The 18,951-nt window shown below is 32.6% G+C and overlaps 1 protein-coding gene across 16 annotated transcripts in view; it reads left to right on the top strand.

Moving 5' to 3' along the window:
* Positions 1–18,951, top strand: part of LOC106468799 (CUGBP Elav-like family member 2) — a 371,251-nt gene that overhangs the window by 342,303 nt on the left and 9,997 nt on the right. For 12 of the 16 annotated variants that reach the window (XM_022397833.1, XM_022397811.1, XM_022397854.1 and 9 more), the window contains 7 exons: positions 1,295–1,390; positions 3,748–3,774; positions 4,611–4,746; positions 7,386–7,471; positions 8,296–8,367; positions 8,610–8,753; positions 9,957–10,130. In XM_022397833.1, coding sequence (XP_022253541.1) covers positions 1,295–1,390; positions 3,748–3,774; positions 4,611–4,746; positions 7,386–7,471; positions 8,296–8,367; positions 8,610–8,753; positions 9,957–10,084 — 689 coding nt within the window. In that variant the 3' untranslated portion in view covers positions 10,085–10,130. The remainder of the gene's footprint in view (positions 1–1,294; positions 1,391–3,747; positions 3,775–4,610; positions 4,747–7,385; positions 7,472–8,295; positions 8,368–8,609; positions 8,754–9,956; positions 10,131–18,951) is intronic. The other 4 variants (XM_013929240.2, XM_022397867.1, XM_022397895.1 and 1 more) reach the window with 2 other exon arrangements.

The raw sequence follows: 18,951 nt of genomic DNA on the forward strand, positions 1-18,951 counted from the left end.
CTAAGACAACATTTTAGTTTTTCCTTTCTTTCTAGTTTAGTCTGTCTGTACGGACCGAACGGACGGAGTGTACGGTACGAGCACGTATATATATATATATATATATATATATATATATCAGCATTTTTCTTGTGTTTGGTTTTATCTGTGTTTTTGGTGTTACCTTTATTCCAATTTCCCTTTCATTGCCCCAGATAATTGAGAGTCAACTGTATACAGATTATTACTAACTTTACTCTGGTGTTGTGCTGGTCTTTCTAACAGACAAAACTGGGATGGTTGCTAATGCTACTAACACATTACTGCAGGGATGGCATGTTATTTTCACAGATAAATCATTAACCATTAGTTGTTGTTATTTAAAAACTTGAAATTTTCCAGTAGTATAATGTGTTATTGCAGACATTCAGTACTTGCACAGACTAAACACTAGAAATTAAGTTTTTATTGTATGTAATGTATTGTCAATATAAAACTAGTTGTGTTGCTAGAATAAATAAAAAATAAGATATAATTAAATACTGATCACCATATTAACATAAGATCAGAATTTGAATGTTAATATTCTACATGTAAAAGATTGTGAATTAACGATGTAGCATATGCATTACCTTGATTAATAATCTGTTTAATAAATTATAAGCTTTATAGAATGTTTAAAACATGAATATTTTCACATAAGTTGAATGTCAGTCTTATGAAAAGGTGTGATGTATTATCCTTTAAAATGTTTTCCAGTTAAAGATCTAGGTAAATTTATGAGATTGTGAGAATTTTTTGTTTCTTGTTTGTAATTGAAATGTAAATATTTTGAACTAATTTATTTAATAGTGTTAAATAAATTCAGTTTTAAATATTAGGATCACTAATTTAGTGCATCATCACTTTCAACTGAATTTCATAATTTTATTATTTACATATTAACAAAACTTGTAAAATAAATCCTTTTGTTCTATCTAAATTATTTAATAAATGCATGAAAAAAAGTGTTTCACTGTTGAATTACTCATTATATGTCAAGTGTGTTAGTTTGTTAGGGCATTTTGATAAGATGCTTATTTTTTTCATTAAATATTTCTAAATAAAGAGAACTGTTACATTTTTAAACACAAAACTGTACAATTTGAATGTTATTTTAAATCTTTTCGTATTTTTGTTAAAGATATACAAGATAATAAGTTGTATAGTGTTTTAGTAATTTGTATGAAATAGATATCACTAATCAGGTTTATATATACATCATGTTTCCTTTACTGTGATATTGATAATTTGAAGTTTTATTTTCATTCTGTAGCTGGACTTAACTCTATGATGGTTCAGAACTTAGCAGCATTAGCAGCAGCTGGTGGGGGAAATAACTCGACAGGAATCCCTGGTCTGTCAGCAGCAGGTGAGAGCTACACTGAGACATTAAATATAACCACATGTGACTTTTCATAAGTTCCATTAAGTAAGCAAGACAAAAGGCACAGCAAGTAATGTTCATGAAATGTAAACAAAATGGTAAAAAAATAAGTAAACATATTCATATAATGAAGAAAGTTATTTACAACATTGCCAAACATCAAATGCAATGTATTGCTAAAACTTTAAAGTTTTATAACACCATTTTATAGATTTTAACATTTTTGAATGTCATTTTTTAATCACTATGATGAGATTTAAATTATGAACTGAAAAGTGAGATTGGTAAAGATTGAAACCCCTAATTCACAATTCTTTGCAGTCTCTGTACCCATTTATAGTGTTAGATTTTGAACACTGTTAATTTAGGCTTTCACTTCATTAGTTGGTAAAGACAGCTTTTGGCAGATCTTTTTAATTTTTTCATGATTTAGAAAAAAAAGGAAGAATTCTGAAATGTAAAAATTAAGTAGTGCCATCAAGGTTTTAATATTAGACAGTGTTTGTTATGTTACACATAAGCTATATCTTCCAAACAGAAAATCTGTTTCTGAAATGAAATTTAAAAAATTATCATTTAAAAATGCATGGTACATACAAGTAGGATTTGAAGAAAAGGAAATGCATGTTTAAAAACTGTTATAAAAAGGCATTCTGTTATTAGTAGAAAATATCAATCTTCTATTTGCAGTTCTGTCATCAATCAGAAACCTTTACAACATATAGTGAATGAAAGAATGCTGTTTTATCTTATAACAGTGTAAGAGGTTGAGAAATGTTCCTCTTGGTGTCAGTGTAGCAACCAGAAATTTGGTAGTTCTTTAGGAATTAAATGAATGTTCAGTAAACAGTTTCTTTTTTATTTATCTATGTGATGTTATAAAAACTTAGGTTTTAATGTTAGCTGCTTAGTTTAAACAGCAACATGTTGTGGGAAAATAAACAACTTCTGAGCATTTCTTTCTTCTGGTCTCAATCAGTACAATACTTAGTGCTTGTAGATATCAACTTTTTAAAGGAAAATATTTATTCAAGCAACATTTTGTTTTCCTTCTTCAGTTTGATCTTGAAGTCAGAGACTAATCAATATAAGTGTGTGTGTGTATGTGTATATATATAATTATATATATCAATGAAAAATTACATTTGGTATTATAAGCATTCTGATTGTGTAGAAACAGGTGACATACTCTAAATATAAAAATTGGTTAATTTGCTCTGTAAATCCTGCTTTTATTTGAAGAAAGTGGATTTTATATATTTAGATCCTATTAGACAACATTCACATTTTTAGCTGTTAATACTGAATTATTAAAGAAAAGAAAGAAAAAACTTTTTTCTGTAATATAAGCTCTTTGTTTTTATAATTTTAGAAAAGGCTATCTCAACAATAAATTTATCTGAAAAAAAAAGCTTTATAAGAGAAAACAAATGACAGTTTGATCTACTATGACCAGTTGGTTATGGTGCACATTAATGAATATGCTAAGTATTACTGTTAACTTAATGTTACGTACAGGACCTGTGAAAGGTTATAGCTTACCAGAATTTAGTAATGTAATTTTTGAAGGAAGTAGTTGTAAGTCTCTGCATGTTTGCTTCATTTAATATTTTAATAATTTTCAGTAGAAGGTTTATTCTGGGTGTATTTAGTTAGTTACAAACAATATATTAATCTAACTGAAGTTGCTTGTTACCAACAAGTCTGAAGAATGAAACCATTCTGTTATTAGTGAACAAACACCAGTTATTTTAATTCTCCTCTACTTCCAATGCAAATCTTTAAGTTCAACTTATGAATGCATGCCTTTATTTAGTTTGTTTTGAAGACTTGTATATTGTATACATTCAAATCCATAGAATATTGTGCTTTTTTTGCTAGTTGGACTATAGTTTCTTCTCACTTTTTATTTTTTTCTTCTAACTTTGTGATTTTTTTTACATTTAAAATTTTAACAGGGTGTAATTATTTAAGATATGATTGTTATTTGGTATAAGGTACAAAATTAACGTTTTGGATTAATGTAATTGCTTTCTCTTTTTTCATTCTAAATAGATATTCAAAAGAAGAAACAAAGTTGTGCTTTTATTCTAATGTAAACATTGTTTTCATTAAAATGAATTGTAAATCTACTTAGTTTTTAGACAGTAATAGTGTGTATAAGATTTATTTGAACCTATAGAATTGGTTTAGTTGAGGAAGCTTGTTTTAATATAGTACATTTTATCCTGTGTATGGCATGGCACAAACCCTAATCATCTGATTTACCTGACTAACTCTTGCCTTTTTCTCCTTCCTTTGATTGGGTTGGTTGACTCTTCATTGTTTGCCTCGGGACACAGCTGTCCTTGGTAGAGCTGTCAGAGCAGGTGAGAAATGTGCATTTGTATGTCTCAGTTTTGTTCCTATCTCAGCTGCTTCATCTTTCAACGACTACAGGTTCATGTGGGATGTGTTCCAGGCCATTTTTCTTTCTTCGTGTTTTGGTGTGCTGTCTTGTTTTGTAGACATGTAGTGAAAGTTGTCAAGTCTTACTGTGCTTTTTAACTTTTAGCACTTGCTAGGCTTGTTCTTAATGTGGCATTCTATCATCACCATAATTTATTCTAAAAATTCAATGCACTAGCTGTTACCAATGTCCATTCTTACTTGGTTGTTGTCCCGTTTAATTGTTATAGTGTTCGTTTGTAAGAAATATAAACTTTGGAAACATTAAACAAATTATGGTTTGCATTATTGTATTTTTACTAACTGTTAATTGATCTTTGGGGGGGATTATTTCTGGTTAAAACTTAGATATTTGTACATTTTGTTTAATACATAAGTTTAATAGTTATATCTATTTTCCTCTAGAATGTACCAGTTAAAATGTTTCTTTCAAAGATGTATACTATCAGAATTCCAAATTTTTGAATGCTTGATTTCTTACATTGTTTTATATATACATATATATATATAAAATAGTTTTGAAACATGACAGATAAGGTTACTATTGTCCTTTTTGAGTAGAAAATGTTTGTCTTATTAAGAAAAAGTCTCAGTGGCTCTGCTGAATATTTTTTAAAACTTTTTATCAGAATACCTATTTTATATATATAAAGTACTACTTTATTTAGTCTTAGCTGAAGAGTAAGGTAGTAGAAAGCAATTTATACTGCTTGGCTCTTTAAGTGTATTTTGATAACCCTTACACTTTTCACCTCAGGTAACATGTCAGGGAACATGTCCAGTGCCAATTCCTCTCTCAGTGGCATGAACTCTATGAGTCCTGTGTCCAGTATGGCATTAGGAATGACCACAAACTCCCTTTCCAGTATGGGGACTTTGACTGGCATGAATGGGTAAGGTGTATAGTGCAGAATATATTTGATGATACAAACAGGTTGATTTTTCATTGTCTAGATGAGACTATACATATAAAGCAATGAAAATGAGTGTTATGGATTACTGAAATTGTTTCGAATTATTGATGATGCAAACAAAATAAGTTTGATTCCAGTTTCTTAATATATGTATGCTAGCACAAACCCGCACAATATTTGCAGTATAATTAGTATCTTTATTGCAACACTAATTCTTTAAATACAGGATTTCTCTAATAATACAAAATAATTCTAATCACAAACACCGAAATCTGTAAGTCCACTTGTCTTAGGCTTAACATTAATTAAGCATTTATTAAATACAACCTGTATTCGACAAAGAGATAAATTAGCTGTAACTTGTTTATGTTTTTTGCTTGGGTTTAGTTTGGGCTAAACTTTACTGTACTTAATACTATCAATAAATAAACTTGTAATGTTATTCTTTGACCTAACATTAGACCTTTTTAAAACTCAATTTTTAATATGTTGTTGTACAAAATGTCTACCGAGATATGCTTACATCCATTGAAATGAAGTGCATGCACATTTTGATAGTAAGATGTGTACACATTTTTAGGACAGACAAAAACTGACTATTATTATAATAGATGTGTATAATAATCTTAAATCTCTACTGGTATGTACCAGAAAAGAAATAAATCCAGTTGTGAACTATTTAAAAACAAGACAGTTTGTGCATCACATTGAAAATGCAACTGCTTGTATGTTAGAAATATGAATGAGAAAAGAATTTCTAATAGTATGAGTGTATCCACTGGTGTGATGGCATTAATTGCCAAGTGATAAACAGAATCTGTTTTTTCTCACATATTATGATTATGAAAGTTAAAAAAAAAGATATACTCTACAAGTCTAAAAGTAAGGAATAGGAATAGAAATGTATAGACGGTTATTTTTTATGAAATTTCTCTAAGTAAAAGTTTCAATCTTTTATCAGTTCTTAGCATTTTATTTCAAGTATATGCCAACTTGAAACTTGAGAACTGTTGTTTTTATAACTAGTTAAGTTTCTCTTACATAGAAGCATTGGTTGTTCATATATACTATCCTACCAAAAGTCATGGGACATGGGTAGTTATGAATAAAACATGTCTTTATTCCAAGAAATTATTAGCGTGTTGGACTGCTTTTGGCTCTAATGACTGCTTCAATGCATTGTGGAAGGCTGTTTACTAATTTCTGGTAGAAAGCTGATGATATTGTGCTCCACTCCTCCTTGAAAACATTAATAAACTCCACTAATGAAGAGGGCCATATTGGCCTTGCCCTAATTCTGCATTCCAGTTCATCCCAAAGATGTTCTACTGGGTTAAGGTCAGAGCTCTGTGCTAGCCACTCCAATGTTCTGATGTTATTCTCTTCAGACTGTGCATTCACAATCCTTGCTTTGTGACATGGAGCCTTATCATGTTGGAATGTGTAAGGGCCTGTACCATAACATAAAATTGCCACAATGTAGGACACACAGAATTGTCCAGAACATCAATGTAAAACTCCATGCACTGCAACCAGTAGACCTAGTCCCTACCACGAGAAGCATCCCCAGACCATGATACCACCACCTCCAAACTTCACTGTTGTGACAACATACTTGGGTAACAAGCATTCTCCAGGTATCCTCCATACCCAAACATGTCCATCAGACTGGAAGAGCGTGTAGCATGATTTGTTACTCCACAGGCCTGATTTCCGTTGATCCACGGTCCATATTCATTGTGCCTTGCCCCATGCCAATCAATGGTGTGCATTTGTTTTTATTATCAACAGCTTGTGGGCTGTAGCTCTTCCAGGAAAATTCATGACATGCAGCTTTCTATGTGTTGTGGAAACACCTGTAGGATTGCCTGTGGATGCTTGCATCTCCAAACACAGATTCTCTAGGGTCTGACAGCGAGATGAGGTAACCAGCCTTCTCAAGATGCTTCAGCTCCTGTCAGTCAATATTTTATGCTTACCTGTGGACTTCCATTTCTTTAGCACACTGCCAATTGTCAACTTGGGAATGTTTAATTGTTGAGCAATAGCACGTACAGACACCTTGCCCTCTGAAACTTTGTTAGCTCTTTCCATGTACTCATCGTTCGGCATTCAAATTCGAAATTACTTCCAAGCGAACTGCATAGGCTAAACTATTTGCACATTTTATCATCACACCCATTTTCCTACAATCAGAAGTGTGTCCCATGACTTTGGGTAGGATAGTGTATTTACAGGATTGTTGACTTCAAACGTTTTACTAGTTTATAAACTAAGTACTTATGATATAGAATTTATAAAGAACACCATTCTACTAATCTAAACATAAGAAACAGATATAAATGATAATTATATTTTTCAATATATCTTATTAGTATACAAATAAGAAACACACATGGATGATAGCATCCTTAGATGTTTTTCCTTCTGTTCTAAAAGTAAAAAAACTGATGTGAATGATAACATTTGTTACTGTATATTCTATTAACATAACTGGTAGCTTAGTCAATCCTGAGTAATTAACAAGCAGATAAATAAATTGTGTTAAGTATAAAACAAGACAGTTGTGCATATTGTGTGTAACAAAACCTATGGGTCTTTTTAATCTTTTTTTTCAGTCTTGGAAGTACAACTGGTTTAACAACAAATGGTCCTAATTTGGATGTTCTTGCCCAAGCCTACTCAGGAATGCAGCAATACCCATGTAAGTTTGATAATCCATGTATGTGTGTGCATACATGAAATTTTCCTCAATAAAAATTTACAACACGTATCAGTTTTCATAGTTTGGATCAATTATCTCTTGAGATTCATTAATCTTGTATATTATATGAGATTATGTCATTTGGACAACTGCTGGTGTTGAATTTGGTTGCATAAGTAAATTATGTCACACAAATTTATAAGCTAAGTACTTGTACAAAATTTTTGAAAATGCTGAATATTTCATTATGATTCATAAAATAAAAATTTAGTTTTACATACAAGATTCCTATTTGGTGAGCATGTTATGTAGGTTATTCAGTTAAGTTAGTTTTTATGCTTATTTATTTGTAAGTTGTTGACAGGAAGGTTTTGAATTTTTGGAAGGGATAATTTAGAACTGGGGAAAAAATAGCATGTTTCCATTTCTTTTTTTTTGAAGGTTTAAATTCTGCAATGTGTCCTTAGATTTTGTAGTTAATGTCCCTCTCCTGTTAGGTAATGTTTATCCTGTAATTAATTTTTCAGTATTAAATTGAGGCCATAGTTTTCCAATTATATGTAGTAATCATGATTTATATAATAATGTTTATAGACTAATGTTATTCATTATCGTTTGTAATGTTTGTTTATAGAATTTGTTGATCTTTGTAGCACACAAGTAATCTTGGTATGATTCATTATTTTTTTGTACAGTGAAGTACTTTATTACATTTTGATAACTGAATAAAGTCATATGAAATCATGGTCCATGATGAAGTATAATATTTTTATATGCTTATTTTATCATAATTTGCAAGTTCGTTATATGATATTTTGTTACAGCTGCTTTGCCAGGAACCTATACCCAAGTTGGATTACAACAATCTCAAAGCCCTGTTGGAAAACAAGTGGAAGGTATTGGATAGAAAACAGTAGTTGCTGTAAATGTAATACTAAATTCTAACCAAGAACATATGTTTTGATACATGTTGTAGCATGAAAATGCATTTGTATCAGAATTGAATTATTTGTTTCGATGATAAACAACTTTCATAAATATAATGTTTATTCAGGTATATTTGTATATAACTATCAAAAATTATACTTTATTTTTTATTATCTGTAAATCTATAAAGAAATGTTTTTTATTTTTCTAGGCCCAGAAGGTGCCAATCTATTCATATACCATCTTCCCCAGGAATTCACAGACAGTGATCTTGCCCAAACTTTTCTTCCTTTCGGGACTGTGATTTCTGCTAAAGTCTTCATTGACAAACAGACTAATCTCAGCAAGTGTTTTGGTATGTCAAATCTTTGAGTCATTGATTTGTATTACTTGTAAATAAACTTTATAAAAAAATAAAACAGCTACAAGAATAAAACAAGTTTTAATTTCAGATACTATTCTAGGTCAGTGCTCTTTTACGGGTTTGATTCAATACAGTGGCAATCTTTGAAACTCATTTAAAGCATAGAAATATCCATGTGGTGGCATCTATTTCCACCAACAGAGCTGTGAAATAGTTCAGACTGCTGTTCGTAGTTGATCATGTTGTAGTAATACAGTCTCAGTCTTACTCATGACTTTCCAGATTGTTAATTTTAGGAGTCTAGTGTATTTGACATCTTGACAAGTGCTACATTCCTATTGAAATTCTCCAACAACAACTGCTGTTTGTCTAACTTCCACAGTACTTACAAATTCCAGCAGTGCCCAGTCATGTTTGTTGATTTTTGTTTATCAACTTTCAATGTTGCTTCATGATTCTCTTCATTCATCATTTTTATGTCCATATAATCTTTATGCTACACTAGTGTTATTACCATTGTTTAGTAATGCTTTCAAAAAGCAATTCTGATATTAAGTGACAATCTTTTAGGTGCCATTTCTAAAGGCAGGAGTGAATTATGGCATGATTAATGCTGATTTTATACAATTCCCACTATGCAAGGTTTGGGATCAACACATTCTGCTGATAATTATTTTGGCAATGAAATTATCTTTCCCATCATGTCATTACTTTATTAGTTGAATATAGTTTTCTGGTGATTAATTTTTGAGTTATGGATGACAGAATAGGTCAACTAACTTTATAAAAACTTGTATACTAGGATTGTTAAATTGTGGTACCACAAAATCAGTGATCAGCTGGAATCACATTTCTTCTTTATTTTTTCTAAGAAAAATGGTAATATTAGGTGCATGGGTCTCAGTCTTATTTGATGATGTAATAGTCTCATTTAAATACTGTACCTGGAGATATCTTTAATAAGATGTAGGTTTATATAGTGAAAAATAGTAAAACTAAATATAAAATGTATTAGTCAAAACTTAAGCTACAGTTTGTCAATTTTTTACATAATAGACTGAAGCTAAGTGTTGAAATAAATCTCTAAAGTTTATGTCCAGTATTCTTTCATGCAGAGATAAAAATCAGTTATAGGGAAGTTTTCATTCAGTACTAGAATTTCATCAACATACAGTTTTCTCTTTTATACTCTAGGATTTGTCAGCTATGACAACCCTGTAAGTGCCCAGGCTGCCATCCAGGCCATGAATGGGTTCCAGATTGGCACAAAGCGACTCAAAGTTCAATTGAAGCGGTCAAAAGATGCAAGCAAACCCTACTGAGGGCTATCCACTGCCTTGACCCAGCAATCCACCCGTTCTTCAAAGGGTATGTATTTATTCCATCCAGTTTTGTCAGCAAAGCAAATGAACATGCTCAGTGTATACCACACATAGACATAAAAATATACCCTTACTGTGTACTGGTCCCATTATAATGTTTCTTCCTAATAATGAGTACCAACAACTTATATAGTGATGTCTTTTTTTTGTCTTGTAATTATTCAATAAACCCCCCATATATAGATATATATACACACACACACACACTTATAATTCCAGACCATATATAAGTTATGTTATAACTTATATATGGTCTGGAATGTAACATAAAAAATGATTGATAAACTGCTTTTGTGTTACTTGAGTTAAATATTATAATTGTAAACCATACTTAAGTATTCTATTACAACAGCTATAATGTTGACATTCTAATCCACATTCATAGTTTGGCAGTAGGCCTCCAACTCCCAAATTATGATATTAAGTTTGTTTTTTGCTGATTATGCATGGCCAGGGCATGTATTTTACAGATCTGAAGAATGGCATTTTGTCACCCTTGGGCAATTTGACATATAACCTGTTCCCATTTTTATGTTTACACACTCATATTTATAGCTATCTACAGGATTATCATTTGATAACTCTTTTTGTATCTAGTCTACTTTATAATATTCTATTATAACAATTGGCCAACCATCTTCATATTTCTTCATCTGTTTGGATCCAATGAATATTATATCATGAGCATTGACTGTTGAAGGGGAAACCATACCAGAAATAATGTTCACAATAATATTTAACAAATGTCTGGTTTCATTGGATCAACAAAACGTCTGGGGTATGGCAAATATCTTTTCAGCCTTTGGCATCAGCTGCTCTTCTGGATTTCATTTATTCATTGTACTTTTCATGCTTGACCTCTTCATTTTGCTGGCTGATCTCCAAACCATTTTCCAGTTGAGTGCAGACTTAATGTCTATTTGATGATGAGGAACCAACTTTGTGACTAATAATGCTTGGAGGTGACTTGAATGGGTAATGAAGAAAAACTTTAAAATAACAACAAATGTACAACGTTTCGACAAAGTTCTATCATCATCAGGTACAAGTGTCTTTTCTTATTTATCTGTGAAGATATCTGCATACTAGCACGGTAGGTCTTGTAATGCTTTTTTCTGCTTGCCAGTCAGTTCTTCACTGATGTTGACATCTTTGTATGTCTCATCTCTACCTAGTGGTATTAGATCTAGTAAGTCCTCATCTTCTAAGACAAAGTCACTGTCTTCTGATTCTGCATTTATGATAGCCACACCTGCAACAACCATCTCTGTTTCAATAGCTGCACCCGTGTGGTCTTCTTCTCTCCCAAAATACTTTTTCAACAGGTTCGCATGGTAGATCTTGGTCTTCACATTCACTTTGTAGTCCATTATGTTGAGTACTTCCCACACTTCAAAAGGTCCTTTCCATTGCAGTGTGAGTTTGTTGTGGTCTGTGGGCAGCAGAAATAAGACCTTTTGTCCAATATTGAAATGTTGATCCCTTGGCCTTATTGTCATAGAAATGCTTCTGGCTATCTTGAGCTGCATGCAAACTCTGTCAAGCAAGTTGACAGGTTTACTCCAGTTGGTTTCTGAGGTTTAACACATACTGTTATATGTTTCTTACTTCTGACACTTCTTCTCCCATCCATAGCTCTTTCAATATTTGCATTGGACCTTGTACTGTTTTTCCATACAGTAACTCGAAGGGTGAAAATCCTGTACTTGCTTATGGGACTTCTCGATAAGTACCTGTCCCAGTCATGTGGTCTCTCTTGGCACCTCTTCTTTAGCATGCTCTTTAAGATTCTATTGACTTTCTCAAAAGGTCCATTACATTTAGGTACTGATGAGTCTGCACTTTTCCTGCATCAGTTCTGAAGTAAACTGAGTCCCTCTTGTCACTCAGGATTTCTCTTGGATAGCCTACTCTGCAAAATATCTCAGGGAGGGCTTCTGCTACTCTGTCTGTCTCTATCTTTGCCAGAGCTATTGCTCCTGGATAACATGTTGCATAGTTGACTACTGTCAGCACATACTGGTTGCCTTTGTCAGACACAGGCACTATTGGCCCAATCAAGTCCACAACTACTCTGCTGAACAGTTCTTTTATGAGCGGCATCTCCCCAGTGGCACTTTGGCTACCTTCCCTCCAGGTATTATCCTTTGACATATGTGACATGACTTGCACAACCTACTCACATCTCCAGTGACTCCCAGCAGATGAAAGTTACTGATGATTCCGTCTGCCATTTTCTTTGTTCCTAGGTGTCTTCTAACAATTGATTCATGAGCCAACTTCATCACTTGACTCTGATATTCTGTTGGTACTATGATCTGTTTAACTTCCCCAATATAACTGCCTTGATAGATTTGGTATAGAACTCCCTTTCAGTCCTGTATTTTATAAGTATCCTTCCCCTTTGTTTTGTGCTTGACTTTCTCCCGGACATTGTACCAAAGTTTCTGCAGTGAAGGGTCTTTCTTCTGTGCTTCCTGCAAACCTAAATTCAGTATGTTTTGACACTTGCAGAAGTTTGATGTCTTGTTTACTCTTCTTTTCTTGAGCTCTGGTGGTGACAGCAGATGCTTCATCAATCTTCGTTCTGTCTAGTTCCTCCGAATTTCTACTACCTGGTATGTTTCCTATTACCAAGTCATGTATTGGTTCCTTGATACACATGGCCTCAAGTTCTCCCACATAATATGGAGTATCCATCTTTATTTTTGCTATTGGAAACTTAATTGTAACTTTACTCTCTTCTGCTATTGTCTTTCTGCTGTTTCTCACACTATTTATATGTCTTTATCACTTAATTGTCTGCCCGTCTTCTATATTCTTGATGTCAGTGTATTGCCCTTGATGTTTGATAGTCTCTACATGAATGAATTATTAACAAAACTTCCTACAATTGTCTGACCTTAACTCTTATTACAAAAAAAACTAAAAATAATAAAATATTTACTCACAAAAATAAATTAATTAATGTTGGTTAGATGGGGATAGAGTCACTTCCTGATCAGCCATTTTAGTCAGATGCCTTGCTTCCATCAAATAGATCATACTTGGTTTCAAGGCTGCACCATTTCCACAGCAGTCACAAGTATTGTAGCCATTGAATTCAGGACACTGATCATTGAAAAATTTTTTTTGACAAAGCAAAAATCATTTTCTTTAGCTTTCTTAATACAATTACATAATATTTTCAAGGGTGATAGTGATTTCAAAGCTGCACTTTTAAGCATTGGAGACTTCTCAAGTCCAAGATATCAAGTTGTACTGCTTCGTACTCTTAACATAGCTTCTCTTTCTTTCTTTTTTTTCATTCATTTGATGATTGTTGACAGGGCTTGATTTTTTAGTATTTTGATGTTTTTATATCTTATTCATTTCCAAAAAGTACAATTAATGTATAGTTGTCAGTTTTGTATCTTTATTCAACTAATGTTTGATGCCTTATTTCCATGGAAGTTTTGTTGCATTAGAAAAAATAAGCCCAACCCATGCTAATGTTACATAGTATCTGAATGAAACAAACAGTCAATTACCTGTAAACCTTTTAAACAGAACAGTGATCTTGGCCAATTACATTCAATATTTTCATTCTAACCATCTTGGCTTACCATGAGAAAAGTGGGAGAATCATGAATTAAACATAATATAATAATGATAACTGCAAACAAAATTTTATGAAAGTTTTGATTTGTATGAAACAGAATAACACTAAATAAAATAAGGCTAGTATTGCCTCTCTCTCCAGGTCAATACAAACGAGTATGAATGACAATACATATCAGCACTGCATGTGTGAACATGTGCAGCACTCAGGCACTGTGTAGGTATTTCAGTATAGTAGTATGTATGAGAGTTACAATGGAAGTCTAGTCTTACTACAGGCTGTACTTGGTGGGCAGCTAAGCCTTCCATATTTCCTAGACTATATTGGACATGTCTGCCTAACATTAGCCGTAGAGTTTGATTTTGTACATTTGATCATTTTAGTTCCTACTGAAGGTTTATTGGTAAGAAGTTGAGACAGCCATGTTAGTTTTATTGTTGTGAGCATCTATACTAGAAATTAATCTCATATTTATGTTATCGACATTCATTTTTGCTGCAAATTCCTGCCTGATCATGCAAATGTCGTGCAATACAATGTGTGGTAATGTAACTAACTGAGCTGTATACACTGTACTGTGTTACCACACATAGCCATTCATGTTCAGTTGAACTCCATACAAGATTTACATGCAGTTTGTCCATGATAAAAAGTGTTGTGACTAAAATAGCATTATTAGCCAATCACAAAAGCAAACTTTTCCTAACATTTTCTGCCCATTTTGGTGGATTGTACCAACTGTACCAACATATTTCTCTTGTACAAAGTACAGTCTTTTTTAAACAAAAAAATAGACCAAAAGATACTCATATGGGGATTCACGTTTGAGATCATAGTTGGAGAATTTATCGATGATTTTGGTCAAGGATCAGAGTCTATGTTACCTGTGTAGTGTGGGTATAGATAAGTGTACAGTAGATCGCGATGCTGTTTTGAATAAGGGTCTGGTGCAGGGTGCTAGTCATCTGTCAGACAACACGGGGGTTTAAGTTGGTCGTCTAAGGAAGTTTGTAGTCATTAAAACTAGAACCCTGTTTAAGTTAGCGTTCGATTCTGCAGATTCAGTATTCTATTTTTTGTTTATGTCACAAACACAGCTTGTGAATCTATGGACTTCTTTCCCTTCTGAGATGAAATTACAAGTTGAATAAAACATGTTTCAACATCTGTAATGCCTTATAATTCATAATCATCTAAAGAAGTGCAAGCAGCTGATTTTTTACAACTTAGTACTTCATCATAGTTTCATACCACCTAAAAATTGTGACTGAAGCTTTCCATTTTTCCTAGAATGGTGCCTAACCCAACCTGCAAATCTGTAGGTGTGTTAGATAAGATGACAGTAACCATATTACCCATTATTGTGTCTCACTGGTTATTTGTCAAGCATTTTGTTTACTCAGACATGTCTTGTAATGCTATCTGTTGGGATTGATTTTCCCTTACATCTAACCTAGTTGAATACTTTTGTGATAGCAGTATGCAAATCATCACCATCTGGTGCCAAATGCAGGAAAGGAGAGGCTTGTGTGTGGAAGGCTATAATATTGGCATATCCAAGTGAAGATAACATAAAGGGATCTTCTTTGAATTGTTCAGCCAGTGTTTTGATAATTTTATCGTGGTTAAGTTTAGACGCACTGTTGCCTTTTTATAACCTATGTAATTATACTGAGTTCCAGATGCATGCTTTATCCGATCTGAAGGCTTTCGTAATTTCCTCATATGGTTGATCATTGTCCTTTTCTGAACACTTGCCTGCCTATATTACAGCAGTCAATGTGATATTTTGCATCTGTAGCATATATGTAACTCACTGCACCTATTAATCTTACCCTGTCTTTAGATGCCCAATCATCACTTCATTCATTGCATATGTTGAGAAGTACTTCTTTGAAGGACTTCTTTATTTTCTTGTGAGGAATGAGATATGCCCTCCATAAGTCTGAATGTTTTCTGTCCTTTTCTAAGAAGCAGTACTCTACACAAAAGTTACTGTTTTTTTGAAAATTGGATGCAGAAATGTCAGATCATTCTAGTCTCTTGACATTTTGGTCCATGGATTGATCTTCTGATGAACAGTTTGTGTATCTTTTCAAATGACTTTTTGATGTGTATGTGGAAACACAACCTTTATGACAGTGTGTTTCAGGTTAGTCATTTTCATCTAATTAATTCAAGAGTTAAGCATGCTTTCAATCATCATAATCATTGCTGCACTTGATAACAGTTTATATTGTCCATGATCTAGCAACTGTGAGCTTGCCTTGCGTGCCAACACAATCAAACTTCCAATTTAAAGTAACAGCTTTCTGCCATCTCAGCTACTTTATCTTACCTGTTGAAAAAGAGAACAGTATTTTATAACTGTTACATGTGTACTTGAAATTTACCAGTGATAAAGGCAAGAAATATGGTTCTTGAGTGTTTTTTCTTCAAAGGTGCAACACTGTATATAATATGTAATCATTCTACCAATCTGTTCAAACATGAAGTAAAATCAAAAAATATATACACCAAAATCTGTTATATTTATTATATTGAAAGAGTACTGTTTTTAACATGTAACACCTTAAAATGCCCAAGGATGACAGAGTATCATCCAGCAAATAATATAAACTTCATATTAACCTTTCAGTCTTAGAGAAAAATCATATTTCTGTGCCATACCTATCACGTGTTCCACTACTGCAGCTAAATATTGAAGTCTAAACCACAGTTGCATTCTACTACTGCAGGTAAATGTTGGCATTCTAAGCCAAAGTTAAGTATTCTAGTAGTAAAGCTAAACATTGAATTCTAAACCTTAGTTGTGTTCCACTACTACAGCTAATCATCGACATTCTAAACCACAGTTAAGTGTTCCACTATTGCAACTAAACATTGACATTCCAAATCACAGATAAGTGTTCCATTATTGCAACTAAACATTGACATTCTAAACCACAATTATGTTCCACTGTTGCGGCTAAATGTTGACATTTTAAGCCACAGTTGAGTGTTCCACTACTGCAGCTAAACAATGACATTCTAGCCAAAGTTGAGTGTTCTGCTACTGCAGCTGAACAGTAAATTCTGAATTGCATTTGTGTTCCACTGTTTCGTCCAAAATCTGATGTTACAAACTACAGTTAAGTATTCCACTGCAGCAGTTAAATTGTAATATTCTAAACCGCATTTAAGTATTTCACTACTCCAAATTAACATTCTAAACCACATTTGCACTACTCCAGCCAAATTAACATTCTAAGCCACATTTAGATATTGTTCTACTGCAGCCAAACATTGGCATTCAAAACCACAGTTAAATATTCCAGCCAAACATTGACATTCTAAACCACAATTAAGTATTTCAATACTGCAGCTAAACACTGGTATTTTGACCCACATTTAAATGTTCCATCACTGCATCCAAATGTTAACTTTCACATTTCAAATGGGCCTGACAGTTAGATTAATCAGTTTGCAATCTGTGGATCATGGGATTAAAATCTGGTGCTGTACATGCTCAGTTATCATCTTGGAGGGCATTATAAAGTGATGGTTAATCTCATTGTTCATTGCTAGAGAATGATCCGAGAATAGGTGATGACTGCTGCCAGCTGGTTGCCTATTCTTTAGTCAGCAGTTCAAAATTAAGGACAATAGTAAATGCTAGTTTTTAAATTAAGAACTAAACCATTTTTACTTAATGAATGCACTTAAGGAAATACGGATAACTTGTCTCAAAGTATTTTGATACATTTTTTTTACACCAAGGTGTTCTTCACATGATGCAAAACCCGTTCTTCTGTGCTTTATATTCATGAAGTATCCACCTTATTGGTTTACGGTATTTACACAATGTCAGTTATTAAAATCTTTGACCTAGGACATATTTAAACCTGAATATAACATTTCTTATAATGAAATGATTAAATTATGCATATCATTTAGTTTCTGTGCTGAAGGTTTTCACCAGTTTAATATGTCCAATTTAATATGATCCAATATGTCAACTGACAGAAGCAACCAGAAATTACTAACCTATTTTATTATTATTTTAATGATTAACTATTTTTTTTCATCTTTTTTTATTCTCTTATTAATATTTCTTTGTAAGTTTAGAAATGAGTGTATACGCTCTTCATCGCAAGCAACTTTTTCATCAGTATTGAGCTGTTCTTATTGATAGTTATTAGATGTTTATATTATCAGAGTTGTTTTACACTACAGAAAAGTTGGAAGCATGTATTTTTGAAAGTTACACACACAGATTGCAGTAGTACTGATTTGATTTGTATGTGGAACATGTTTTATTTTTCATATAACTTATATCCTGCCCAGGGTATTTGACAAGGATGCTATTAATTTCAAATTTTTTTCCCAACTTTTTTTGAGTCTTCCTTAATCACTGGGTTTGCCTATTCGAACACTACTTTGTCGTCTAGAAATATTTAGAAACTAAAATTAATGGAATGTTTTATTACACAACATGCTTTTGTGCAGTTTCAAGGGCTAAAGATATTATAATTTGTAGTTAACTACTATACTACTTGAGTCACAATAACATTTCTGTGCAACAGATAAATATGCTAAGGAGTATAATGTAAAAGTTGTCATTGTACATAATGAGACATACCATATTTATCTTCAATAAAATTATTTTTAAAACAGCTTTGTTGTGATTTTTTTACCATTTATATACTACACTTTTTAGATAGTTTGAATGAAATTATATAAATCCTACAAAACAAACCAGCCTGTAAAAACTGAATTAAAATGAATTGTAGATAAAGTTTGTAATTTATATTTAAAATTTTTTAAGGATACTTGATTTTCTTAACATTTTTAATCTCCTTTAACCGTAGAATTATGGACACCATCAATGTTTGAAGCACATTTTTTCAAAACTACTTATAAACCAAATTACTTGTGGATCTATTTATTTGTTGGTAATAGAGACCCTGATCACCTACAAGTCACAGAAAAAATATCATCAATGTTGCAATTATTCTCACTAATTATTGCTGGGATCCTATATTTTCCATAGAAAGTGTGTAATTTAACTCAGATTTTTTTTTTGTGTGTGTGTGGGGGCGGGGGGGGCGGTTTTTTGTTCTGAGTGGAGTAACATGCAAAACATAATATGAGTCGATATTATGCACTATGTGTATCCCACAAGTAGTGAATGGTATAAAATCAAGTCTTATAATCTGAGAATTAC

Source organism: Limulus polyphemus, unplaced genomic scaffold (genome assembly GCF_000517525.1).
Source record: "Limulus polyphemus unplaced genomic scaffold, Limulus_polyphemus-2.1.2 Scaffold91, whole genome shotgun sequence".
Lineage (NCBI taxonomy): Eukaryota > Metazoa > Arthropoda > Merostomata > Xiphosura > Limulidae > Limulus > Limulus polyphemus.